Source organism: Tauraco erythrolophus, chromosome 6 (genome assembly GCF_009769465.1).
Source record: "Tauraco erythrolophus isolate bTauEry1 chromosome 6, bTauEry1.pri, whole genome shotgun sequence".
In the NCBI taxonomy this organism is placed as follows: Eukaryota; Metazoa; Chordata; class Aves; order Musophagiformes; family Musophagidae; genus Tauraco; species Tauraco erythrolophus.
Window position 1 is genome coordinate 5,703,882 of NC_141470.1, and position 27,219 is coordinate 5,731,100.

The 27,219-nt window shown below is 46.0% G+C and overlaps 1 protein-coding gene across 1 annotated transcript; it reads left to right on the forward strand.

Moving 5' to 3' along the window:
- The first annotated feature begins 10,591 nt into the window (after positions 1–10,591).
- On the forward strand, positions 10,592–26,067 carry PAK6 (p21 (RAC1) activated kinase 6). Its single transcript, XM_086613791.1, is given in 10 exon segments — positions 10,592–10,795; positions 15,279–15,899; positions 19,054–19,545; positions 19,788–19,928; positions 22,697–22,738; positions 22,740–22,826; positions 23,019–23,067; positions 23,070–23,143; positions 23,776–23,910; positions 25,900–26,067. Coding segments are annotated over 10 exon segments (2,013 nt in total).
- The last annotated feature ends 1,152 nt before the right edge of the window (positions 26,068–27,219 follow it).

Here is a 27,219-nt window from a genome sequence, read left to right on the forward strand (position 1 = left end):
GCTTGGAACAGGAACCTGCGGCTTCTCCACGCTGAGTGCTTCTGTGTCCCATCTCCTACCACACCCTGAAATCAAACTCAGCAGCTTAGGTGAACCCGGCACTGTACAAACATGTCAGACTTGCCTCCACCCCTTTTCTTCTCCCGCTTTCTCCTGCCGCCTTCCTCTCCCAAGCTGATCAGCGTGGCAGCGGATTCCGGTGGCAGAGCGTTCCCACCTCGCCGCTGGTTACGGAGCCATGAGGAGTCAGGGGTAAGCACGTGGGGATGGGCACTGGCTTGCTTGCTTAACAGCACCGTCCTAATGGCTGCTGCTCACTGCTTACAGAGGACTAGGTTTGTCAGTTCCAACTAACGTCTTCGCTCCCCAGTGGCTCTGCCTCTCCGGCTTAACCCCTTCCCTTCGGAGCGAAGCCTCGCCACTGCCAAGAATTAGCGTAACGTTCACGCGTGTGTTGGCAGTGCCAGCCACGGGCAAGTGAGAGGGGAATGATTCGGGGGGGGTCATACAATTTTTTCTCTCGAGGGATGGTACTGGAAGGGAAGAAATCCGAGAGCTGGATTCCTTTGGGAAGGAGTTTACTTCATCTTTACTCCTATAGCCCAGCAACACCATCCTCCAATCGGCTTTGCTGCATGACAGCAGGAGAGTTTCCCTCCAGACCCTTCTTTCTCCTCTCACTTGGAATTGTCCTCTACCGGCATTATTGCAGCAGGACTGCCAGTAAGATCTTGCTTTTTTGGCTTTCCAGTGTCTTTAAGGTGGGCCAGTGTATGGGTCTGTGGTGTCTGGGGTCAAGCGATTAGCTTATTACGCTCAAGATGATGAGGAAATGTGGAAAGGAAATCCATTGTTGAATCTTGCGGGGTGATGCTCTTAAAACATCGGGGTGAAGAAGGGGTTAAAAATTACTCTGGATGATGCTTGAGAAAGCAGACAGCATGTCAGGAACATGTATACTCATTGCCTTTATGCAAGACATAGCAATATCTCCTTTCAAGTCTCTTGTATCTGCAAGGACCCTCACCATACCTTAGGCAGAGGTGTGACCGACTCACCAGTTGCACCCCCTGTGCCCGTATTCCTGCCCTCCGGCCGCTGGGCTAGCCAAGATCCTTTCAGCACACCCACTGAAACTGCGTCGTAGTACTCGTGTGTATGGGTGCAGGAGTGTGTTTTGGCTAATCTCCTCCTATTTAAGGTACTATCAACAGTTCCATTGGGCGTTTGTACTTAATTGTTTTTGCCAGGTGGTAACCAGCCTATACAGCCAGGGATTTACAGCCGCAGAAAACAGCCCTGTCCATTAATGCCTGCTGATGTGTTTGCTTTCTTCTTTGCCAGGACGTTAATGCCTTAATGTATTTGGGGACAGAGTACTGAAAACACAGAAGAGAAGTTTGTGGCTGGTGAGTGCGAGTTCTCAGGTGAGGCTGGGGGGATGTACGGAGAGTAAGAGATACTTGCTGAGTCTTCCTCTGCTTTTCTGAGTGCTTGGGTAAAACCTGAGTCAGCTGAGCCCCTACACAGCTGCTGGGGAAAGAAATGCTGCTGCATGGGGCTCTCTCAAGCCCTGTCCTGCTGAAAAGTCTCATTCTTGATGGTGTGATGACGTTGTATACTGATTTTAATGTTCTACACTGCCTTGGTATGAACATCCTGTGTGCTAAGTGTGAGCAACGGTCTATGTGTCTAGTAGCAAAGCTGATCAAATAGTGGAAAGAGCTATCAGCAGATAGTTTGCTGGATTAGTAACTGTGCCTCCAGGTGACAGTCTGTTCCGTGTACAGGAGTTGTTTCTGTCTAGATGGGTGTGAGTGTGTACGTACCTGGAAAGAATATCCTGGGTCCTGCTGCCAAGGCTTGCAAAAGTGAGAAACATAACTCTTGCTTGGTCACAAAATGGTTTTATTCACAAGGAGAAGCACTATAAAGGTTTGGCTGTCCTGTCTCAATCAGAAAGAAAAGAGCACTTTTTAACCTACTTCTCTCATGCTTAGGGAAATTCACAAGCAAAGAAAGAGCAAAACTTTTGCGTAAATTGCTTAAAACAGCTTGGCCTAGCTGCAAGTGAAAACCCAGCCAGGTTCCGAGTTCTGCATTGCACATCGTGTTTTCTCGAGGTACCAATAGCAGTGCCACGCTGCAGTGTCATCGTGTCCCGAGCTGCACATCTGTTCTGCACATCTGTTCTGCACAGGTACAGGACATCAGCTCTGAAGTCGGCGAGAGCAGCTGAAGGCTGAGCAGGGTGTTCTGCTGTGCAGCACAGCAGCTGGAGAGAGCACAGCAAACTTCCAGAGCTTGCCAAGGGAGGTTCTGGACTAGGGGACCAGTTTTCCTGTCTGTGGTACTAACCCTGCTCTGGCTTCTAACTTGCAGTTGTGTAGACTCAGTACATGGAGCACATAGTCAGGGCTTGGCTGATACAGGTCTTGTTTTTGAGGAATTTCTCCATATGGTTTCTCAAGTTGCACGAGGATTACGATGTGGCTGGAGGACTGATGCACTGAGATTTGGTTGTTAGTAATGATACTGTTGTTTGAGACTCATCTTCTCTTTGTCTGGCATAAGAGAGCAGTGTGAATGTAGGGTGATGATGGACTAAAAGTTCAAATCTGTTTCCCTCGGAAAAAATCTAAGGAAATTACATTCACCCTAGGACTGAGCCGTTTTAACTTGTAATGTTAGTAATTAGATTATTTTGTACTTAATCGATGAACGGAGTGTACCTGTAGACAGGAAAAGTTATTTATGGTTACTTGGCTACAAGTGCACCTCAGGCTTTAATGTTTGGAGCACTCCCGTGAACATTCATACTCATGGCATGTGTTTGTCCTTTCCAAACAGAGCAGGATAACTGATACTCCTTAGGAGCAGACTTATCTGTTTTGATTTAAATTTCTGTTTCGGTGTTGGCAGGCAGTGAGTAGGAAGGCACTGAGAGTCGGCCGGGTTGTGGGGTTTAAGTGAGTCTGTGTGCTCCGTGTTTTGGGGCACACTCGGGGCTGCGCGTTTCCCAGCAGTTATCCCGTGGAGATAACAACCAGTGAACTGCCTTGCAGGCTGTTGGCAGCAATTAAATATATCTGTATCTCACTTGGGGAGAACACGATGATCACAAACGAGGACGAAGATGGTTTAGGTGTTGTTTGGAAGGAAGTTTAACTCTTGCATCTTTATACCAGCGAGAGGAATGGGGAATGGTTGCGGTGCCTCTGCCAGCCCTTTGCCGTGCTGCTGGAGTGAGGAATGTGATCTGGGACACGTGTGATCGCCAGTGCCTCCGCTGGGGCAGGTCGGTGTGCGAGCAATCGGCTGTGCTCGCCGAGTGCGCGACTCTCGCTGGGCTCCAGCCTTTGCTTCCCTACGGTAAAGTCCGTGCCATAGAGCCATGGCTTCCCTCTCGTAACCCTGTGTGCCAGAGGCAGCTGGATCTGCCATCCGTGACGTGGCACGGAGGAGCACGGGGAGGTTGCAGCGCTCAGGCAGAGCTGCAGGACGTGGCACCCAGTGCTTTGCAGTGTGTTCCCCAGATGCAGCCGAGTGCCTTGGCTCCTTCGTGCGTCACGTGTCCCGGCGTGCCAGATGTGGCCCCTCGCACTTGTCCCAACGTAACCTCCTCTCTGATATGGAGGATGTTGCTCTTCATGTGGATTTTTGGAGCCAGACCTTAAATTTTTTTATTCTGATCTCAGGAGTATTTTTATGCCCGTTTTGAACGGATGTGTCACACAGGGCAGTGGAGGGTGAAGCCCCATATTCTTCAAGCTCTGTCTTGAAGCTCTTTGGATTAATGGCAAAATGCAGCCACTTCTTTTAACCCTGATGTGTCCTTGGTGGCAAATTATTTCAGGTAAACCCATTTGAACAATGCAGTTACTCTTTGGACATGGAACAGTGAAGCGTGTATGTGTAAGGCAGCTGTCAAAGAGACGCAGTGCCGTATAGTTTTGTATATCCAGACCAGGACACAGCCACATCAGGTGTCTAAAAGGTGGGGAAAAAGGGTCATAATTGTTATAGTGGCTGATATCTCAGCGTTATGGCCTGCAGCACGCATCTTGCTGCTTGGGGTGGAGAGGATGCGATGAGTTGCAGCCTTCTCTTGGTGCTGCAGTGGTATTTGCTAGCTGAAACCCTCTTACAAACCAAACACAGATGGGAAAAGGCTAATCTTATAATGCAGGCATTGGGTTGCAATTGAGGTTTGGGCGTGATTTCTGTCTGTGCAGCTGGTTTCTCTCATGGTGTCTAGACCTACGTGCTGGTGTCAAGATCAAACATGTGGTCAGAGCATGTCTTGGTTCTCACCGGTTCTCTCTCCATGGAAGCCAGGTGTGTTGGGCCTGGATGTGGCCTTGATATGAAGTTAAAAAGCGGCCAGGAGACATACCTGGGAGCTCTTTTAGGTTTTCTAATCTAGACATAGCTGGGAAGAAGCCGAGGTAGTCATTTTTTTTCTGTCTAGTCTGCAAATGAGGATAATAATTCCTTTTCGTTAACCTTTCGTCTGTTTAGATGAAACCTCTGGAGGGTGGGACTTGACTTCAGAGACTGGCACAATGGGACAGTGACTTCAGCTGGCATTTCTAGGGGACTGTAAATAATGGAAAACTTTATTATTCGTTAAGGGAAAAGGCCATTAGCATTTGGGACATGCCTGAACTGGTTTCAGGAAAGTTCAAGAGGTCTTTTCTTTGCAAGTGCTTTTATATGTCCCAGCATGAATTTGGTCTAGTATAGCTAAAACACACCTAGAAGTATGTCACTGAGCAGCATCCAAAACAAGCTTAGCAAATAGGCGTTCACTGTGTTTCAGCTTTTAGCCCTAATTTATGAGCAAGGAAATGGAGCAGTGGAGGAAAAGCAAGCACCGTAGCCTTTAGGTCCTCTTCAGCGGAGCCAGGGCAAAAACCATCAAGCAGTTGTGTTCTTTTTCCTCATTTGTCAAAAGCAAACCCACCAATATAACAAATATGTCTCTCCCTAAGCTTATTTCTAATGTCATATTAATCTGCGCGCTCGCGTGTGTGTTTGGGCAGGATTTAGAGCGTGGCATCCGTTTGCTGCGCTGCTGCGTCGCTCCGACACGTAGCTTTGGGGCTGGTGGGGGGGAGAGGGGAGTGGAAGGAAAAGGACTTGAATCAGGGAAGTGCTAGCACAGCAAGCAAATCTCCCCTCTTCCTTCAGGAGGAAAAAAAAGTACCTAACCCACTGTTTGCGAAACCAGAATCGCAGACAGGCGCGGAAGGTGTCATCGCGACGAGGCTCTGCGCTCTCAGATCCCATTTCAGATTTCGGACCATTTTGCTTTTCTCCCCCCCCCTTTTCACTCGCCCTTCGTTGCCATTTCTCGCCGTGTGAAGTCACATTTGGGTTTGTAAGCTCCTCAGGGAAGTGACCTGTCATTTTCTTTGTCTGCAAACTGCTATGAGCATTTGTGGCTTGTTCTAAATAACAGTCGTGTCAGAAACCTCAGGAGGGTAAACAGGAGGGTTTTAGGAGGTCTGGAATACAGGGAAATACCACGTGTGCATATTGCACGTGCATATATGATACAGCATGCATTGGCAATGCCCTGTTTCACTTGTGCTGCATTTGAAATGTGTTACGTGACGGTGAATATGGAAATATATTTTTCCTTTTAATTGGTGGGTCCTCTGACATCATCTTCATCTTCTGGACTCCAGACTCCATCAATATTGCAGTTCTTGGGGTCCTGTAGGAAGAGTTCTCCTCCTCCTCCGCCCTTCCTTGTGTCGCTGACCGGAGTAGTTTGGCACATCAGCTGAGGCAGTACCTAAAAATCACAGGAATTGCGTTCTCCAGCCCAGGGACCGAGCGTATCTCCTGTTGGGGTGGGAGGAACGCAGGGAGCTGCGTCCAGCTCAGGGCTAGCAGTGCAATAAGCACCCATGAGCGAGTCGGTTGCTGCAGCAAGGAGGGGGAGGGAAGGCTTATTTTTAACTGGGAACTCTAGAAGCCAGGCTGAAGTGGCTCTCTGCTGTCTGCTATCATCGAGCGTATGGACATGGTTAAGTGCAGTGCATATATACTGATGGAGCAGGTAATTGTGTGTGTAGGGTGGAGGCGAGAGGGATTAAAGGACGGTGCGTGCTGGCTGCTTTGTCTGACTGTTTGGACTCGTGTGGTGTAATGAGCAATTCCTGATAACGTTTATCTACTGCTTTTTTTCCAGTGGGGTTGATTCTCTTCTGAGCCCTGCTCCTTGGTTGCCTGTCTCCCAGCCATTCCCCTCTCCCTTCCTAACTCTCATTCCCCTTTCTGTCTCCCATCCTTAATCTTCCCACCCCATCCTTAATCTTCCCACCCCATCCTTAATCTTCCCACCCCATCCTTAATCTTCCCACCCCTTCCTCTCATCTGAGCCTGACCCTTCTCTCTTCTCGCCCTCCTTCCCAGCCGATCCCTCCCCCTGCTCTGGATCTGCTGGCTGTGGGATTTTTTTCTCGTGCTCGCTGGCAGATGTGACAGCTTTTGGAACTGTAGCATCTAGAAACAGCTATATCTGGAGTTGAAAACCTAACGTGGTTTCCCAGGCAGCAGGAATGGATCGCTGAGAGAATTTCAATCTCCGACTGCTTTTGTCTCGTGGTAGTGACTTTTATTATTATTGTTTGTGACATTTCTTACAGTACAGTTGTCAGCAGCAAATGAGACTAAAGTCTAGTAGATTATTATAAAAATCGGTGTCACAGTATTTGTGTTATTCTATTAAAGGGATGCTGGCTACGGTTAATACAGGTTTGGCTTGATTTACAGAATCTTATATGTATAAAATATTCTTATGAATTTCTTGCTGAATTAGAAAAGGCCTGTTTTATGTATTTTATTTGAACATTCTTTAGCTGGCTATTGGAAATACGAATAAACAGCTCTTGCATGGTTAAATACAGACCTTCTGAATGAAATGCAAAACCTGTACAGATTATTACAATCCCTTGGATTTCAAATAACTATTTTTAGTGTCTGAATTTTGTTTGATCTTAATGCAGTGTACCTTTAAACCACCTGTCTGATATGGCAATGTCTTTATAATCAGAGATTGATTCTGACCATATAAAGCAAATGTCATTGGATACCCAGGGGTAGGTTATATTTGGAGTTGATTACATTTTGTGGTTTTTTAAGATGTCTATTATAAACTGATAAGGTAGATGCAGGCCATGTCAGCTAGTCACCCCTAAAATTGACCGTGAACTTAGTAGATGCTTTTTTTCTGGCTTTAGGAAGCATGCTTTTTTATATAGGACCTAAGAGTAGTCCAGGGGTTGGTTGGGCAGGTATAGTGATTTAATGTAATATACAAATGTGGTGTTTATGCTTATGCAAACTGATATGCTGGCATAAAGCCACTGTTCTATTTGGGGCCAAAATATCACCTGGGCTTTGAAAATTTGCATTTTGAAGTGGTTTAGCTAGAATCATTCTCCTTACGGGGAAATGATTGAAGTGTTCAGAAAATGATTGATACTAAGGTGCTAATGGTTGTGGCATTTGTCAGACCACATTTTTACAGGACCCCCTTTCCACCTGAAAGCAGTTAAAGAGCAGACTTGAAAGACGCTGTGTGCTGTGCCCTGAATATCTACTCATTATGAAGATGAGATGAGGAGTGAAGCTGTGAGAGTAGGAACAGGAGAATGAAGATACTGGTTAAAATAGTAATATCACTCTGGAAATGCCCCTGTTCTGGTAGATCAAGTAGCTGTCATGACTGACATGTAGTCAACGATTCAGAACTGAAAGCAGTTGATATAATACTACAGATATACTTCCTGCCTTCCTTGGAGGCTGTGAAAGCTCCTCAGTAGCACCAGCTGTGGTTTGAATAGTACTAACACCATAAGCTATTACAGATCCTTCCTTTCCAGGATCATCTGTACCTTTTTTTTTTCCTTAAAGGATTGCCCTATGATTTTAGTCTTGATTATTTGTTAATACGCAGCACCTAAGGGGCCTTAGTGGTGAATGAGTAGTTGCAATACAGACCTGGAGCACAGATGCTCTTCTCATAAGCTCTCCATTAGATCTGTTTGGGTTTTCACTGGAACACGTTCTAAGCAAAGATTATTCTGGCTGCAAAACTTGTTCTAGGGCAGAGCAGTTGCTTCTAGCCTCTTTTGTAAGTGGTTTTTTTTCAGTTGCCTAACCTTTTTGCTTTCTTTTTCAACTGTAAAGTATCTTTAGTAGGCTTCTGGACACAGTATTGCGATGGGTATTGTCACAGAATTCCAGAATGTCAGGGTTTGGAAGGGAGCTCAAAGGATCATCTAGTCCAATCCCCCTGCTGGAGCAGGACCACCTAGATCAGATCACACAAGAACACATCCAGGCGGGGTTGTGAAGTCTGTGTTTCATGGAGGATGGATGCGTGATTGGGGGTTTAGATGGTATAAAGGTCTTTCTGTGACATACAAATACTTCCCATCCCAGTGGCTACAGGATTGTGGTAACCAAATTTTAAGTATGTGTGTGTTTTCAGGATCTCGGTCTAGCACTAGGAAGCAAAGTCGTTGCTCACCTGATGGCTGCACTTTGCTTCCTAAACAAGTTTAAGTGGAACAACATGGAAAATATTTGACTGTGGGGAGGAAAAAAAGCACGAGGTGTGCTGATTTTCGAGACCAATGTCCTCTAGAAGTATGTTCAGGTCTACACCACAACTTGTTATCTCTGTATGTGTTCTGTGTCTCTGACCCTTGTAAATATTTGTTCAGCACAAATAGTTGAAGCTGAAGTCCTGTACAGCAGTTGCTACAAAGCTGAAGATCGAGTGGCAAAAATCTTCTACCTGATGTCAAGGAAGAGGGAGTCTTCATCACTTTAAGCAATATTAGTGAGAGACAAATGCTAGTATTAAAGTTGTCAGTGGAAAAGGAAGAGCATATAAACACTTTTTTATTCTACTGGTGGATATAAATTGCCTAAAGAAACCTGTTCAACTTTTTCCCAAATTGGAGAGCTTTAGCACTGAACTAGCTAAAAAGTTTTGGCATCGGGTCTCAGCTTTGTCTCATCTCTCTTACAGCTCTCGTTGCACAGTTCGTCCTGTGCATCCCCACAACAATGAGTAATCTGCTCATTAAACACATTTCTCCAGCAGCAAATAGGAAAATATAACTTGGAATACTTGTAGCTTTAAAGCCATCAAACCAATCATAGAACAATTCAGGGGAGAAGGGACCTCAAGAGATCTGTAGTCCAAACCCCTGCTGAAAGCAGAGTCCACTCTCAGGGTCAGACCAGGTTGCACAGGGCTTTGTCTTCCAGAGCAGAGTTGCTTTTGAAAACCTCTGAGGACGGACACTGCACAGCCTGTCTGGGCAACCTGCTCCAATGCTGGGCTCTCCTGGTCATGAAAATATTTTTCCTTCTATCCAGATGAGACCTGTCCTGTTCTGATTTTTGTCTGTTGTCTCAGACCTTCCACTACTCTACAGTGTGAAAAGCCTTGCTCTCCATAGAAAATCTCCCTACCTCTGAGGTGTTTCTTCATGGAAAGGGCAACTTCCCCGTCTGTCTTTTGTGAAGAGGTTGTGTCCATCCATTGCAGTCCTCCAGATTCAAGCTTTCCCACCTCTGCAACCACAGGGGAAGCTCCGGTTCTTCCTTTTTCTTTGTATCTTCCCAGTTTCAAAAAGGGCTAAAACTTTGGGCTTTCTATCTATATATATCTTCTATATATTTTTTTTTTTTTTTTTGACCGTGAAGTCTAAATTCAGAATTTGAACATCTCTTGTGTTCGGGTATATTTAGGTGTTAGCTGGTTTTGGCTTGTTGCAATTGTAATGCCTGTTCACACAAACTGTCTCTCTCAGCCCCCAAGGGAAAGGAATCTTAGTTTTTAATTTTAGCTTCTTCAGCTACCTGCTGACAGAGTTTGATTTCCACCTACCACCTCCTCGCTCTCCCGAGCCCTCTGTCTAAGCGAGAAAAACTGAGATCCAAAATGAGTCTTGGGCAGCTCTTCCTTTGGCAACAGCTCTGTCATTTAAATGGGAATCAGATGTATGTTACTTACTTGGAGGAACCAGTGAGAAGACAGCCTGAGCCCTGTTTCATAACCACCACCCTTCATTCCAGGCTTGTAGTGGAATCAACACTGTCTAACTGGCTGGGCTCCAACGCCATTTAACCTAGGTACAAGCCTGTAAAATATAAATATGTGTCTCATATATATTTACAACATTTATATCAGGCAATATGAATTTGTAGAAATAAAGGGAGCCAAGTGGTAGGAGTTCAGCTATAGATGTAACAGGTGCCTGTTTCTTTTCTGAAGTAGGAGCACTGTTTCAGAGTGGGCAGAGCACCAAAAAGGTCACTGGAAATCCTATCTCAGCCACCGACCTGCTAGGTGGTCCTGAGGAAGTCATTGCTCTCTTGTTGCCTCTGCTTCCTCATCTGTAAAAGCAGGTGATCAAATCTGTTGTTAAAAGTGGTTGTCACTGGAGAATGTTCTTAATACGATGTAATTAACTAATTGATAGTCATATTATGGATTGGGCGTATCGTATTGCAAGAGCACTGACAGCTTTCTGTTGCTTTCTGTGGTTCAGGCATCATGTTCCGCAAGAAGAAGAAGAAACGCCCGGAGATCTCGGCTCCGCAGAACTTCGAGCACCGTGTCCACACTTCGTTTGACCCAAAGGAGGGCAAATTTGTGGGCCTGCCGCCCCAATGGCAGAACATTCTAGACACGCTGAGGCGCCCCAAGCCAGTGGTAGACCCTTCAAGGATCACGAGGATGCAACTCCAGCCTATGAAGGTAAGAGAGGGAGACTGCTCTCTCCTGTCCCCTGGGCTTTGCTGCTCCTTGGAGAACCCAAGTTGAGGCAATGTTTCCCTTGCCCCATATATATTAGGGCTGCAGGTGGGGTCTGTAAGGAGTTCAACGGATAGCAGGGTCTGGGCTTTGATAACACTGTCACCTTTTGAGGCGATAGTAACCTCGTCAGGAACGAGGACAGTCGTGTCCTTAACTGCAGTAGTGTCACTGTTCATACAACCAGCTGGCTGCCAGTCACTGTGACGAGGACCTGCCAGAGCTCCCGCGGTAGCTGGTAGGGCCTGGGATGCGTTCAGCTGTCGTACAGGGAAGAGAAGAGGAGAATTTGTGGAGAGACCTGTTTTAGCAAGTTTGTCGTTCTCGTGGGTGAGCAAATTTGGCTGGTAATTAAGTTGACAGGGAAGCCTGAGTGGGAGAGAGCGGGGGTAGCATGAGCTTGCTGCTCATGGATGGCCAAGTGAATGAGAGACACCAGGCAGCAGGACCAAACTAGGGTTTAGGCTAAAAGGATTTATGAAGCAGCAGTTGGAACAAAAAGTGGGATAGTAGAGAGGAGAATGTCCCCTCAGTAAGGAGAAATAAGTTACTGATCCTAGTAGATGGGTGCATTTAGGTGGTCCTGCTTGGATGACCATTGATAACAGCATCTGGAGACTGTGTGTTCGTAAGCGACTGCAGGGACCTGCTGTGTGAAGAGAGGCAGAGTCGTGGTGACTTGGAAAAAGATATGAAAGATGGTGACAGAATTATTGTGTTTAGAGTCTTGCTAGCTTGTGGGAAGGTTTTGTTCCCAGTTAAAAAAACCGTACAGGGGCCTAAAAACTGAAAGGTAAGTTGTAAAATAGAGATGTTACTACTTGGGTTTTAGGAGGGACATAAAACATTTGTCTCTCCGATGGAATCATCGATGAATGTATTTAGCTTTTCGTGCACAGGTGCTTCAAACTGGGGACTGAATGGGACTCCATTTTAGTATAATGCAAGTATTGATGCAAAATCAAACCTGCCATTTAAATGGCACCTCAGGATCTGTGAGCAGATGCTGATTTAGAAAGGAGAAACTTGCTCAGGAAGAACAGTTAAAAGAAAAAGGGAGGGGGTATTGCCTTCTGTTTTCTGGTGTCCTGAATGTGCTTTGAGGTTCAAAATGTAGTGAGATAGGACCACAATCCAGAGAAGAGATAAAATGTGTAATAAGAGACCAACTTGGTTAGATCAGGAGCTCTCTAATGAGCTTAAACGGCAGGAGGATTGCTCAGAAGGGTGGAAACTGGGTCAAGTTACAAAGGGCAAACAGAAAAGAAATTTATGTAGGAACAAAACTGGAAGGCCAAGGCAGAAAAAGACATGTTATTCTCAAAGAACAGAAAGGGCACTAAGGAGACATCATAAGTACGCTGAGGAGGAGAAGGAGGATGAAGGAAAGAATTTGTTCACTTGCTCGTTTTGGAAGAAAGTTAATAACAGATGACACTGAGGATGCTTAAATGTTTAATGATTTTCTTCAGTCTTTGTTGAAAGGGTTAACTGTGATCAGTGGGCTAACACAATTAACAGGGGCACGAAGGGATGAGAGCGCAGGCTAGAATAAGGAAAGAACATGAACAGAAATGAGACTTGTTAGATACATATTTTCAAGTCAGCTGGGCCTAATGAAATTCAAGGAATTGCAGATCAGTCGGAATAATTTCAGTTCCCAGAAAGAGGCTGGAACAAATAAGCAAGTAATCTATTTGCAGCCACCTAGGAGATAGCAGGGTAAGAGCTAGCAGCCAGCATGGATTTATCAAGAGCAAATCGTGTCAGGCAGCCCAGTTTCCATCAATCACAGGGTATCAGGCTTTGGGTCCGGGAGAGACGACCGCTCTCTCCTACATCTTGACTTCAGTGGGTTCTTGACTCTGCACCTGTGGCATTCCCAGAGCAAACGGAGCAAGTTTTCTCAAGTATTAGGAAAAGCATACTCAAAAGAACAGTGTGAGGCATCACTGTCAAAACAGAAATGTGCATGAAGAGATGCTGGAGTTTGTCCTGACTCTGGTACTGAGCAGTACTTTCATCTGGGACTTTATTAAACCTGTAGATGGTAAAAGCTGAAAGGAGGTGCAAACCTTTAAAAGAACAAGGATAGAATACCCAAGTCTTGAAAAACTCCAAAAGAATTTTAAACTAATACTGTTATTTTTGCCCCTGGAAGTCCAGGTGCAAATACTCTCTTAGACTGCATCACATAGTTGATTATTTCTGGTAAACTTCGTTTGAGCAGATACCAATGATGCCAATCAATAGTAAGATTTTTTTTTTAATTATTTTTTTAAATGCCAATTGGCCCTCTTAGGCTGAGCCTTTTACCTAGAGTCCTGGGTTCAACTATCACAGTTTTTCCTGAACAGGTACTGTGTGTAGCTTGTAATGGGTCTCTTTTTCTCTTTAAAATTATAATTTCGAAATTTTGGCCAGTAAGGTATGATCTTTGTAAGAGCACTCCATATAGATTTGGCTCAAATTTGCATGTTTCTTCGTTAATCTGATGCAGACTTTAAACATATTTGCAAAGTACAGCAAAGTCCCACCCTCTCTGCCTACTGGGATAGGACCAATTTAATGGTCTAGAAGTGCAACAGGAGTGACTTGAATCTAATTTTAGGAAGCTTTTAACTGAGAGGTGAGGCGAGCACTGAAATGGATTTTCTAGAGGGGCCACAGCATCTGTTCTTGGAGACTTCTTATTTTGAGAACGTGTTAGAAACAAGTCTTTCTGGACTGACTTTTGTCCATCTACTTTGGACTAGCTGGCCTCTTGAGGTTTCTTCCCACTTTATTTTGAGTTGTTCTTTTTCCCAGTTTGTAGAAACATTGAACCATCAGTGAGCGTTGGAGGAGGGCCTCTTCCCCTCCCATCTGCCTGTGCAAGCATGAGCAAGAGCGTGGAGGCATCCTGCTGGGTTCTCTGTGGCGGGGGTGTGCATGTTTCATCTGTCCCTGCTCAGACTCATTTGTGAACTGGTGCTCTTAATTGGGCGCGTGACTGTAAACGGATACAGCCTACATTTGTGATGGGTGAATTAGAATGGACTGAAGAAGACTCTTCCCACTCCACTGACAGATTTCAGAGACTGGGTTTCTGGCCATTTGCTTTCGGTATCTTTTTCCCTATCGAGTTTGGTGCAGAAGTGATGGAAACAGTTGTAGGAGTTGCTGTCCCCGGCATGTTGGTTGCTTGACAGCAGCCGGGGCCGTGGGGGAAGGAGCATGGATGTGGTGTGGGAGATGTATTGCTGCAACGGGACTGAAGAGCAGAGTTTCCTGCTGCAGGTGATGTTGTGTATGCAATGGTATGAGTCAGATGGCGCTTTCTTCACCTTGTTTGACAAAATCTTCTATTCTACGTTTCCTTCTCAGACGCCGAGCTAACCGGGTGCTCGTTGTGTGCATGGTGGTGGCATTCTGTTGAAATTACTGGAGCTGCTGTTTTGCACCAGCGAAATATTAGGCTCAGTGTAATTAATTCAGCATCTTTAGAAGATCCCTGGAGTTCTGTTAGCAAACAGGAGATTGCCATCACTCCAGGGAAGGATTTTCCTCAGGCAGAGATTCATGAAAGTGTAGGAGCAATCCTATGCTGTGAATTTCTGTGAAGAAATGAAACATTTTGGTTCCAGCACTAAAAAAGCTTCTGTAAGCTTTTCAGTTCCAGAATAAACAAGGTAGAGCACTACATAATATACCGACAGCTTCAAGTGTCTTACTTGTATAGTGCAGTTGCTTGTTTGGATGGAAGCCTTGTTCTTCATCGTTTGCTTACGAGGCAGTTGTGAGCTGTTGTGACCCTTTGTTCATCGTTTTTAATTATAATAGCTTGGCAGAACAGAGGAGGGATGCAGTGCTGGAACAGTGTGGTCTTCACTGGTCAGGATTAAGATGCATTAGCAAAAATTGCAGAGAACCAGACTAAAGGAGGCTGATTACAACACTATTGAGAGTGGTACAGGGGAGATGAGCCTCAAGTTGGAATAGCAAGGTGATTTTTGCAGATAGAGTTTAGGACATGCTCTAACTTTTGAGAACTAATGCTTTCAGGAGCTTGTTGAGCCTGAGTTAGTGGTGTAGTGTGTAAGCACAATTTCAGCACAGGAGAGTCAGGAATGCTAAAACATCCTGGTTTTGCTCTAATGTTGTCCTTTGGAATGTGAGTCCAGCAGCAGAAGTCACTGTTCTGGCTGAAAGCACTGCTGCCTCTGACAGAAGGACGTAACCCAATGATTTATTTTTTTTTGCCTTCAGTGAAGGACGATAAAAAAAAAGACAGAAACATTTCTGGTTTGTTGGTTTGTTTTTGTTTTTTTTTTTTCCTAGATACCCTGAGTAATCTTTGGCTAGACAGACAAAATCTAACCTTTGTCAAGATAAACTGAGCCTTAATTTTTACAACTCTAACTTTCCCCTCCGTTATGTTTCGCAGACGGTGGTGAGAGGCAGCACTGTGGAAGTGGAAGGCTATATCTCCGGGATACTCAACGATATCCAGAAGCTTTCTGCCATCAGTTCGAACACTCTGAGGGGGAGAAGCCCCACCAGCAGGAGGAGAGCTCAGTCCCTGGGGCTCCTGGGGGAAGACAGACCCCCAGACATGTATCTTCAGAGCCCTGAAGCAGACTGGGCAGACAAATACGGAAACTACCTCAATTGCAACGGTGGGACCAAGGTGACCCGGCGGCAGACTATGTGGCCGGATTATAAACCCCGGTTGGAAGGACAGTCTCATCCCAACGGTATGGTAATGAAAGCACAGTCCCTCGGGCCTTCGGAGTTCCAGGGTGCTGATGGCAGCTGCCTCCAGCGTGCCTCTGGCTTGCAGCACATGCCAGCTCTGCCAGGAGAGAGCGAGAAGATGGGAAAAAAGAGCTCGGAAGAGTGCTGGCCTCAGCCTTGTCTCGTACGACAGGTGAACTCCACCAGACCCTCAGGGGAGGGCAGCCCTAGCTCCAAATCAAGGGAGAACAGCTTGAAGAGGAGGCTGTTACGGAGCGTGTTCCCGTCATCCAGCGGCCCGAACAAGTCAGGCCCTTCCCTGCAGATAAAGGTGTAGTTATTCAGTATTTTTGAGCGAGTGCAGTGTTGACTTTGCAGTTCCAGAGGTTACTTACACAGCCGAACCAATTTAATTGCAAACATCGTGCAACCATCTGTTGTTGTTATGATTGATGCTGGAATCAAAATAGTCCTGGACAGGGGAGACATGTAGTCCTCCTAAGCTTCACGGCATATACCACTAGGCATAGCTTGAAATGGCAGCCAGATCTCCATGAGAAAGGCTTGTCCGTGGAGCTGTGCTTGCAGGAGTGTAGGCTGGGAAGGAGGTAGGGACTTACTCATCTTTGCCCTTCTGTAGTAGTAAAGGCTTAACTTAAACGCCGTTATACTAGCGTGAACGAGCTTTTGCCATTTGGGAAATTGCCACAATTTACATTAGTAATGTATTCTTTTGCCTGTGCAAAAAGGCAAAAGAGCTTATTGGTTATAGCTGTATCTGCCAAGCTGCCTACAACAGGAACGTTTGCATCGGCACCCGCGGTACTGTCGAACAGGAAATCTGGCCGCTGGGTTTTGGGTGAGGGTGGGACAGCTCATAGCTGCATCTCCCCCAGGAAAACTATCCTGAATGAATGACTCACTTATTAAACGAGGAGAAAAACCCTGGTTCCTGTTACTGGAGAGGAAATGTAGCCCTTCAGGCCACTGCTGCTGACTGATCCCAGGCTAACGCAGCGCTCGCTGTCCTTGCACGGCTGTTTGGTGGTTTCCGAGGCTCTGCTGGGCTGGTGGTAGCCCAGGCTCGTTTTTAGCAGGTGTGGAGTCCCCGAACTCAGAGGAAGATGACTGGAACCACTGGCCCAACAAAACTGGCTGTTCTGAAGTGTGTTGTGGGGTTGGGCTCTTGCCAGCCTGGCTTCTTGCAGTTTGCATAAGGATCAGGCTCCAGGCTTTCAGACACAGCCTTCTCCCCGCAGATTCCCTTTCCCAGAAAGTGGAATTGTAAAGGAATGTGCTACTTGTGTAGCACAAACGACACTTCTTGCTGTCTCTGACTCTGGGCTGGTCTATACTGGCTGTCCGTGAGTACTTAGGAGAACTGACTCACTTGTTTCTTCTTAGCAGGACCGCCTTGGCCATGCCTCCGCGCTTTCACGCGGAGCAGAGGTTGCTGATCGGTGGCGTGTGCATGGATGTGCTTGGGTGTGTTTGAGCTCCAGCTGCTTGTGCGAGGAGAGGAGTAGAAAAGACCCTGAGGTTATCTAGTCCATCTCCCTGCTCCAGTGAAGGACCTGCGCCATCGCTGGCAGTTGTTTATCTGAGCCGTTCTTAACGGCCTCCAGTGATTACAACCTTCATCTCCCTCACAAACGGAGATGATGATGTGTAGTTGTGACGTGTAAGAAACACATAATTGCAGATGAAATGGACAGGGAATGTGACTGGCTGAAAATGAGGAGGTGGGTGCCTTGACAGGCTGCCGTGGTCACTATGGGAAGGTCAAGCGCACTTTCTTTCGACCTAATACGAGAGGAGAGAGTGGCAGAACCAGTGACATCTCAAAAATGTCCAGAGACTGAAAACGTGGATACAGGGGCTGTCAAATTACAGGAGCAGGAAATAATACTCATGTGTGGTTAGACAAACATGTGTGAGCTTGCATGCATGTTGTGTGCCCTTTTGCGTGCTCTAAGTTATATAAAACTTTTTTTTTTTTTTCCCTTTCCTGAGACAAAACAAGAGTTGGGAAATAAATACCTCGTTGCCGTGAGCGTGTCTCTACAGGATGGCAGGGGTGGAGCTGGTGAATGAGGAGGAAGTAACTTGTGATGGGCAGTTGGTGTGTGTGCACCCCTGCACCCTGATGCCGGGAGCTGCTAAATCATAACTGCCTGTGCGTGTGTGAAGATGAGCTGTATGTGTGTTAGGCTTATGCAGATCTTACTGTTGACAAAAATCCTTGATTTAAAACTTAATTCCGTAGAATTAAATTCTATACAGTTGTTTTCTGTCTGAGACAATGAGTGCTCTTTTAAAAATTTCTCTATTGGCAGTTTTCAGTTCCCATACCCATATTATTAACTTTATTAATTATCTGTCTGAATTGCGAGAGAGAAAAAGCTTGTTGCTTTGAAGTTTTTATTTTACCCTATAATATAAAAGATTGGCTTGCTCTTTCTGAAGTTAATACTCTGTCAGATCCACTGCTATTTTACATATTGCTAAATATATAATGTATTTTATACCTAACCTGCTAGATGCTGTTGAATTTTAATTAGTCAACGTTTCCAGGGTGAGTATTATTAGCACTTCAAGATTTAACCTTTTTGGGAGACCTCTGCCTAGTGCTAGCATGGGAATGTGTATCCTGAAGCCACGTTACTGCAGGCTGTGATCTTGCTAGATCTCATAAACTAAACAGGGTTGGGCGTGCTTGGCACTTGAGTGGGAGGTCTCCAAAAGCCTGGAGTGCTTCGGAAGAGAGCACCGCTAATCCAGATCCATCCTAGGTGGGTTTTGAGTGAGTAAGGTGGCAAGTGGCTCTGTGTAGCTCAAGTCTCACACTGGCCACCCACGGTTGTCCTGGTTCACGGTGCTTTTCCCAAATCAGAGTGCTAATTCTGTGTCTGATGGACGGGAATGCTCTGCAGGTACCAGTGGAAAGTGTAGAGAGAGTTTTCAGTAGGCAGAGGGTAATTACCCAAAGGGAATTAGGCCAAGACATCAAAGTGATTTACAGCTTTGGCACGAATCCTCTTTCCTTTTATATATAGGAAGATCAGAGGCACAGAGGGATAAAGGATTTTCAAATTCTCTGCAATACAGGTTGCCCCTGAGTTTTGGTGGCAAGGTTGGAATGCTTTTCAGCAGCTGATTTTTTTTTTTTTTTTCTCCTGTGATTTTGGTGTTGTTTTTTAAAGCACGTGCTTTTAAAGGTCCCTTTTAAACTGCCTCAGTTTGGAGGTCCTTAAAGCACAGCACCCATCCTGTAACTGATTCTTGAAAATCTGCATCCGTGTAGCTTCCCCTAGCCGTGGGCATGTTGGGCAGACCTGGAGACAGAACCTGGAGCTCTTGACTCCAGTCTGCTACCAAACGTACTGGGCCAGAGCAGCAGAACGCGGAACTGACTCCTCGCACTTCTTCCTTCTTGTTAATCTAACCACCACTTCTTCCCTCTTCCACTTTTGTTTCCCTCAAAGCCTCATGCTTTCTTCAGGCCCCAGCAGTGGGGTTCACCACACAGCCCTGCAGCCAAAGCCCAGTCTCTTCCGTCAGATCAGCCTGCGTCCGATTTCCCCAGGATGATCTCAGAAGCTGGGACCCCCCAGAAGTCACCGACAGTGGAGAAGGCAGTTGCGCTGCCGCAAGGCAGGCCGTCACCGGCGGGGTCTCCCAGGAACCGGCAGACTCAGACTAGTTCCAGTAACCTTCACCTTCCCCAGGACTCTGCTGTGAAAGGGCAGCTGGCCGGTGAGGACCCGGTGGTTGTGACTCACGAGCAGTTCAAAGCTGCCCTTAGGATGGTGGTGGACCAGGGAGATCCTCGGACGTTGCTGGAGAATTACGTAAAGATCGGTGAAGGGTCCACAGGTATCGTCTGTATTGCTCGAGAGAAGCACTCGGGGCGGCAGGTGGCGGTGAAAATGATGGATCTGAGAAAGCAGCAGCGCCGGGAGCTCCTTTTTAATGAGGTGAGTATGGTGATGAGAGGTGGGGATGTGCCTTCCACTATAAAGCCATGGTAACAGTCGGTGTGGTAAGAAGAAGGGAAGAGCAGGAGGTCTCTTCCTTTTAATAGAATTATGCCAGTACCAAGAAGGAAGATGACTGGGGAGATGGAGGCTACTACGTTGTACTTGTAGGGCTGTGCGTGCTTGCTTCGTTGGGTAAGATTAAGTTCTGTGGTGGTGAATTGTCCACTGTGTTTTCACAGGTGGTGATAATGAGGGACTATCAACATGTCAACGTGGTGGAGATGTACAAGAGCTATCTCGTGGGAGAGGAGCTCTGGGTGCTGATGGAGTTCCTGCAGGGGGGAGCCCTCACAGACATCGTGTCTCAGATCAGGTATGAAGCAAAATCTGAAACGTCAACGCTTGTGTTCCCACCTGATGGGCAAGAGCAGTAGGGTGGAGATTTCTGGGAAGAATCGTTTCCCTTGGAGGTCTTGTGTTTGCAGTGCCCTGAAAGTGCTACCCTTTATAACTGTCATCCATCTGAAGTATGCAATAGTACTTCTGATGTAGAAGGGACCTCATTGACAGTCCCGATCCCTTTAGGTGCCCACTATTCATCTACTTGATGACCTTCCCTGTAAAACTCAGTACTCATGAAAAGTACTGTTTACTCTGTTTTGTTGTATTCTGGGCAGGAAACTTATTCAGTAAGTATTAAAGAGCATGCAGAAATAAGTCTTCAGTGGTGCAACCTTAGTGAGGTTGATTTGTGGCTAACTCTTCTGGAGAAGTGCAGCAGAGCCTTGAGATCTGGACTCCTTCCCAAATTTAATTGCCTAAAGATAGCAACTACTGGACACTCTCCTAAATTTTTTTCTTGTCCGCACCACTTCATATTCATTAATGCCCAAAGCATTCCTGTAGGGCAAAGAAGTTGTTCTCAAATGGCCTCTGGAGTCCCACTCACAAGGTGTTCTGGTGATGCAGTCGTGATGATTGTGTCTTACCCCTGACCCTGGAGCATCCTCCTGCTTCCGAGCAGTCCTGCGAGGCCGTGAGCCGGAGCAGGAATGCCAATGAAAAGACCAACCAAGAAAGTCTGTAGATTTGAGCTTTCCTTTTTGAAGATTGAGATTCTTAATTGGATTACGATTAGGTAGTATTGCTAACACCAATTGTGTTTACTTTCCTTAATCCTAGTATGCCTTTAATTCACTGACGTGCTTTGACTGGCCCTTCCTGATCCTGTGGTGGAATTTAAGGCTCATATCTTGCTCTGTTGGGTCCTCTGTTTTGGAAGCTCATCTGTGATGTGGTCAGAAGGCATAAAAAAAAGCACCCTGTCCTTTGTACCCTCTGCAACCCCACCTGTAAGGAGTGTCTTGGAGACACTTGGATGGCCAGGCCCTCCAGCATTGAGTTCGGAGGCACAGCTCGGGCTCTGAGAACCAAGGTTTCGTTGTAAGTCATGTACCTGCTCCAGGACAGGAAAAAGAATTTAGTCCTGAAGAGCTCTGAGTTTCATTGCAGAGCCAGTGAAGCTCTTGTAGCTCTTAGCCGGTATTAAAACCGATAGAACTACAAATTAAAAAAAAAAAAAGTATTCCGAAGAGGTTTATGAAAGGTCTGTGTAGTTTATATCCACCAGTGAGACTGAATTCCATTGTGGGACCTCAGACTAGAGTTGAGTTATTTTACACAGCCTTCCTTTGAACCTTTTGATGAATGCTTGTTCTTCCACATGGTGGAAACAGGATCTGTTACAACCATAACGTTTATCAAAAGTAAGCTGTGAGCTTTTATCGGGGAGGAAAATGCCCTCATTCCACTCATTAAACATTTGCTGAAGGTGATAACTGATTTGCATCTCCAGGAGGGAGCTAATCTCTAGTAATCTGGTTTACACTCTGCAGTCACTCGGCTGAAACCAAATTCCATACGTGAGAAGCTGGAAGTACACCTCTTGTTAGAGCATCAGCTTTTCTTGCAGCTCATGCACTATGAAGTGAAAAGCACTGTTTCTAAATAAGTTAGGCTCTGTATTGGAGAAGTCCCTCTCCCATTAGAGGTTAAATCATACCAGCAAAAGGGGCTGTCTACCTGTCAGGTACATTTGCCATCAGCGTGGCACAGGGCAGCCAGGACATGTGGTGTCCTGGTCAGAGAGACTCAGATATGGAATACCACACAAGCAATGGAAGTAGAAAATTCTCAGCTGATGGTGCAACCTCCTCCATGAACGTGTAGAAATTGCTGGTGTGTATTTAGAAGGTGCTGGTGTGCTCTGCACACTTCTGCCTTCTGGGCTCTCTCTTCTCCTCGGTCTTTCTTGCAGACCTGGATTTGAGGAGTTATCATTTCTATGCCTCCAACTGAGTGGTTTGAAACAACTGCTAGAGACAGGCTGAGAGTCAAAAGTACTCAAATTGAGTACTTCTGCTGTCCTTTGAAATACTTAACTTCTAGCACAGTGTGAATGTGCAGAGCGCTGTCGCTGACCCCAGTTGCAGGAGGCAGTTTTCATTTCCACCGTTTTCACTTGTGCTCGATCATGACGGTTCTTGTGTTGGTGTTGCAAACCAACAGAAGAGAAGGTTCTTGGTGCCCATACGGTGTGCCAACAGAGAGGGTGGTAAAATTCAGCAGTGTCTTCCCTGCTTGTAACCTGTGCTGCCTTGAGTTAGGTATTAGAGTACCCGAAGTGTCCAGCTGCATGAGACCTGTAAAGGATCCCTGTATTCTCCATCAAATTATGTGTTTAGATGCTTTCTGGATGAAGTTGCACGATGTGCCTTGTGAACAATAGCTTTAGAATATTTGCTTTAAAAAAAGCTGTCTCAACAGTTACTGTGGCACCTTGGCATAAAGCAGCAGCCTTGCCTGTCAGAATTGCTTGAAACAGCATCTTGCAGAACGAGAATTTAGATACGAGATTTAAAGTGCAATTTGTCTGTATTAGGCTTATGAAAACTTAAAATTGCCAACCATCAAGACAAAAATGTTTTCAATGGTAAAAGCATAGAAGAACAGTAAAGCAAGATAGTAACGGTCATGGGGAACCAAAATACGTATCTGCAATTCGATTTCAGAATGGCACTGTGCCTTTGAAGGGGACCAGTACTGCCCGTATCAATGGCACTTGAGCTCCTGTGTCCTTTGATTTCAGGCGCTAAACGAGGAGCAGATTGCAACAGTGTGTGAATCAGTGCATGCAGGCTCTGTCGTACCTTCACTCTCAGGGGGTCATTCACCGGGACATTAAGAGCGACTCCATTCTTCTGACGCTGGATGGAAGGGTATGTTTCCTCAGACAGATTGTTCCCTGTCTCCTGCTGGTGTAGCCTTGGTCTGTCTCCTTATTTACTTTTTGTTCACAATCTCTTGTTTGTACCTTGTCCTCTTACTCCCCTTGTCTTCTCTGTCTTAGGTGTTTCCCTCCATGTTGTTTAAAAATTATTTTAAGGTCGGCTGCTTTTCTCTTTGTACAGGTCAAACTCTCAGATTTTGGTTTCTGCGCTCAGATCAGTAAAGATGTACCTAAAGAAAGTCCCTAGTAGGTACTCCCTACTGGATGGCTCCAGAAGTTATTGCAAGGATACCATACACGACCGAGGTAAGGGACCACTTCCCTAAGATCAGAGGAGCTCACAAATAATGTTCTGAAGTGTCATGGGAAAATAACTCTTGGCTTTTCTAGGAAGAGCCTCTAGAGTCTATTTAAAATATAAGTACAACTGTGGCTGCAGGTTTGATTGTGATGATATCAATATTTCCTAAAGCACTAGAAAACCAGAGTAGTAAACTAGTCTATTCTTTTACCTGAAGCTTGGCATCGGCTTGTATCTGCTGTAGTGTGGACAGATGTTAGCAAGGAGCAGCCTGGGACACGGTACGGATCAGGAAATCAATCAATGCCATAAAGGGAGGGGAGGAGAGGAGGGAAGGCACAGATGGGAGCTCTGAAATTACGGGCAGACTGATGAGCTTTGTTTACCAACCAACCAGGTGTAGCACAAGCAGTTACTTGCAGACCTTTGCATGTTGCAACACCAGCGTGGCTCAGTCCTAGGTGGAAAGCTGTCTTTGTTAAACTGCGGTAAGGAGTCCGATAGCGTCAAGTGGGTTAATGTTTTACTGTCTCAGTAACGTTTTTCATGGGTGGGGTGTTGTAGTCTTTGTGAAAGCAACAAAACAAGGGCCTGTTGCTCTGACCTGTGTGTATTGATGTGATGTTTGCTCCCACAGGTGGATATCTGGTCTCTGGGAATCATGGTGATAGAGATGGTGGATGGAGAACCCCCCTATTTTAGTGATTCTCCGGTCCAGGCAATGAAGAGACTCCGTGACAGTCCTCCTCCCAAACTGAAAAACTTCCACAGGGTGAGCATACTGGCAAACACTCATAAACCAGATGATTATCATGGGGAAACATCCGTATCGGCTGTTCCCGGTAAAGCTGGCTGTGAAAGTGATCTTGCTAGGACATGTTTCTTGGGGAACTTCTTTGGCCCTGGTGCCTCAGTGGATGCAAGCTGCTGCGGACAGCTGGTGGCTGCTTTGGGAAGGAGCCCTGATGAGGTAAGGTCACTTGGGCACAAACCTGATAATGCACATGACATGTGCTTCAGGTGGACCCACCAGTTAATATCTTACTGGTGTCGGTAGAGTAGCTCACCTTCTAGGGAAGCAAACAGGAGGGTCCCTGCTTTGAGAGTTTCCAGCTTCGCGGTGTTCAGGACCGTGAAGGCAGCGTTATGGTCGGAGCAAGAGAGCTCAGTGCAGACAGTAGCTCATGGAGACACTGCAGCTGCTTTGAAGACGAGCTCGGCTTCATGGTTTCTTACGAAAAAGTAGCAGTGACATAAGAAATTCAGTGATTACCTTTTAGTCACCACTTAGAGCACTCCTATAATTTCAGCCCAAGCCTCCGAGATCAAATAGCTTCTGCAGCATTCTGAGCTATCCAGCCTTTCCAATTAATCAGAGTATCTGCAGCTGCTAAAACTGAATTATTTAACAGAGTAGACTGCTGAACTAACAGCGTACACTCCAACATCAACAGCTGCTCTTTCCTTTTTGCCTTTGCAACACCAATTAAAATTTCAAGGTCACATTCTGGACCCAGTGCTTTTACTCCTGAGGGTGGTGTAAAGCCAGTTCTGGTCTGGATCACACACCTTGCTTGGTGAGACAACCCCACTACTGGCTGTGAAAGCCAGAGCCATTCATACTCTTACTCTGCTCCATTTTGTCCCGGGAAGCAAACTGGCTTCCAGCAGACCTCGGGATTGCCAGGCTGGTGGCCATCCTCCCCCATCTCCCCGCTGTCTGAGTGGGGCTCAGCACCAGCTGTGGATTCAGCCCTCCGTTCGGATTACAGCCCATAGCTCACTGGGGTCAGTTACTGGCGTACTGGGTGCACCAGGTTAAACGGACACCAACTGGGATGATCTCTGCTGCTTTCTTAAAGCATAACTGAAGTTATTGACAGCATGAGAAAGGCTGGATCCTGGCACTCGCCCGTAGCTGTGCTGTGCCTTCTCCCTCTAGCACTCACAACGAAGTTGTTCAAACACTCGTGATGTGAGCAGCACCTCAGCATGAACAGCATTTCATGATCTGCTTCTAAGTTAACCAGAGCTAGGAAAATGCCCTCAGTCTAAAATGGATGTAATTAGCAGCACTGAAATAAATAATGTCTATACCAAGGTCATTTTTTATTCAGTTTTACTGCTGCAGAGGATTACCACCAGCAAGAGATGTGCAGTGCCTTTAAGTGGTTCTTGGGTCTGGCTACTCCACTGGCTTTTACACATCTTGTAAAGGACAAACCTGCTGAGGTCACTTAGCTTGTCGATAATACCCTTCTGCAGATTCTCCATCCTCTTGGTACCAGCAGCATCAGGTTTCCAGACTCTCAAAACCTATTGGGAATCCTACTACTTTTCTTCCGCAATCTGTGGCCAGTGAAAGAGTGACTTGATCAACCCTTCGCACCCAAGTGATGTGCCTTGGGTAGCAGGAATTCTGTTGAATTTTTGAGCTGAAAGGCAGAAAGATTAAATAACAAAATGAGAAACAAATTTAACTTAGATGGAAGGTCACGGCAGGCAGTCTTGTCCTAATTTGCTGTGCCCATGAAAAAGGAAACAACCTGTGTAAATGTTGTGCTGACCAGTGACAGAAAGTTACTGCTGTACCATAAAAAGCATGTTATCTCGTGTGACGTTTCTGGGCAAAAGCTGTTAAAATTTCTGGTTAAAAAGTTGAAATGCACAGGATTTCTTCTACCAAACCTACCTCAGCAGCCTGTTGTCGCTGAGCTGTTGTCTGATTCCTTTATGGGTTGACTTGGTTGCTTTTCCACAGACCTCCCCAGTTCTGAGAGACTTCTTGGAAAGGATGTTGACACGGGATCCGCTAGAAAGAGCAACAGCACAAGAACTTCTGGATCACCCCTTTTTGCTCCAGACAGGACTTCCAGAGTGCCTGGTCCCCCTTATCCAACAATACAGAAAGCGTACCTCTACCTGCTGACTTTACATAAGGGGAAATGCTAGGAAAAAATCATGTTTGTTAAAAAAAAAATAATAAAAATAACCAAGAGACCAGGCAGTCTCGTCCTGCGAATGGTGCTTGGAACTTGTCAGCGATGTTTTTAGAGGACGAGTGTGAATACTGTCCTTGCGTTCTCAGCCTTTTGTGGCTTCTCTTTTGCTGAAGACAATCAACACGTACTAGATCCAAGTAAGACCCAGTATGTCTCGAGAACAAAGCAGGTGCTTCCTGACTTGTGGATCGTTCCTTCTGAAGAACGGCGTTGCAAAGCGGAGTCTGAAGTTGCGCATCGAATGTCTGCAAGTTCCTGCAAACCTTGGCTGCTGACTACTGAGCTGGGACACTGTTTCCCAATTAGAAATGTGATCTTTGGCTCTCAGTTGTGCACTGGAGTCTTGAGCTGACTCAAATGTACGTTTTGGGGCACAGACCCCTTTAAACTCTCAAACAATGCACAAAGACTTGACCGTTTTTTTCCTCTTGAGACTTTTTCCACAGATGATTTTAATTTCTTTTGGTTAAACGTGGACCTAGAAAACTGTACATCTTTTCCTAGGGGTGGATGTGATATGTATATATTTGTTTCTAATGGCTCTCTTGCATCAACGTGCTTCTCTTGCTGAGGAATATGTACGGTTTAGTGGTCAATCTCGAATCCATTTCATGATCTTAAACTTTTGGAGGGGGAAACCCTTGGATGCAGGCCTCGAAACGGACTCTGTGAAGACAGGTGTTCTTGCCACCAGGGTGCTGAGGTTGAAAATTCACAATATGCAACACCTCCATTGCTGGTTGGAATGGAGAGTCTGGGAAAGCTTGTTCCTCTCTTTGGTTTCCAGGAGCCTTTCTTTCCAAGTCCTTGCTCCCAAGAGAGGCTGAGACATGCCCTGAGACACTTGTTGGGTAGCACTTTGGAGATGCTCTAGGAGACTGAAGTTTTGAGCTGTCCTGCATCTCCCAGGAGAGAATTTTGTGTTCGTGTGGGGCAGTTTGTTGAGCCTCTGTCTCCCCGGTGTGCTACTGCAGAACACGGGGAGAAGAGAATCTCTTGTGTGTTTGGTTACTGGTATGCCCTTCCCCACCATCCCTTTGCTGATGCATTCGGAAGGTTACCGGTTGTCTAAACAGCTC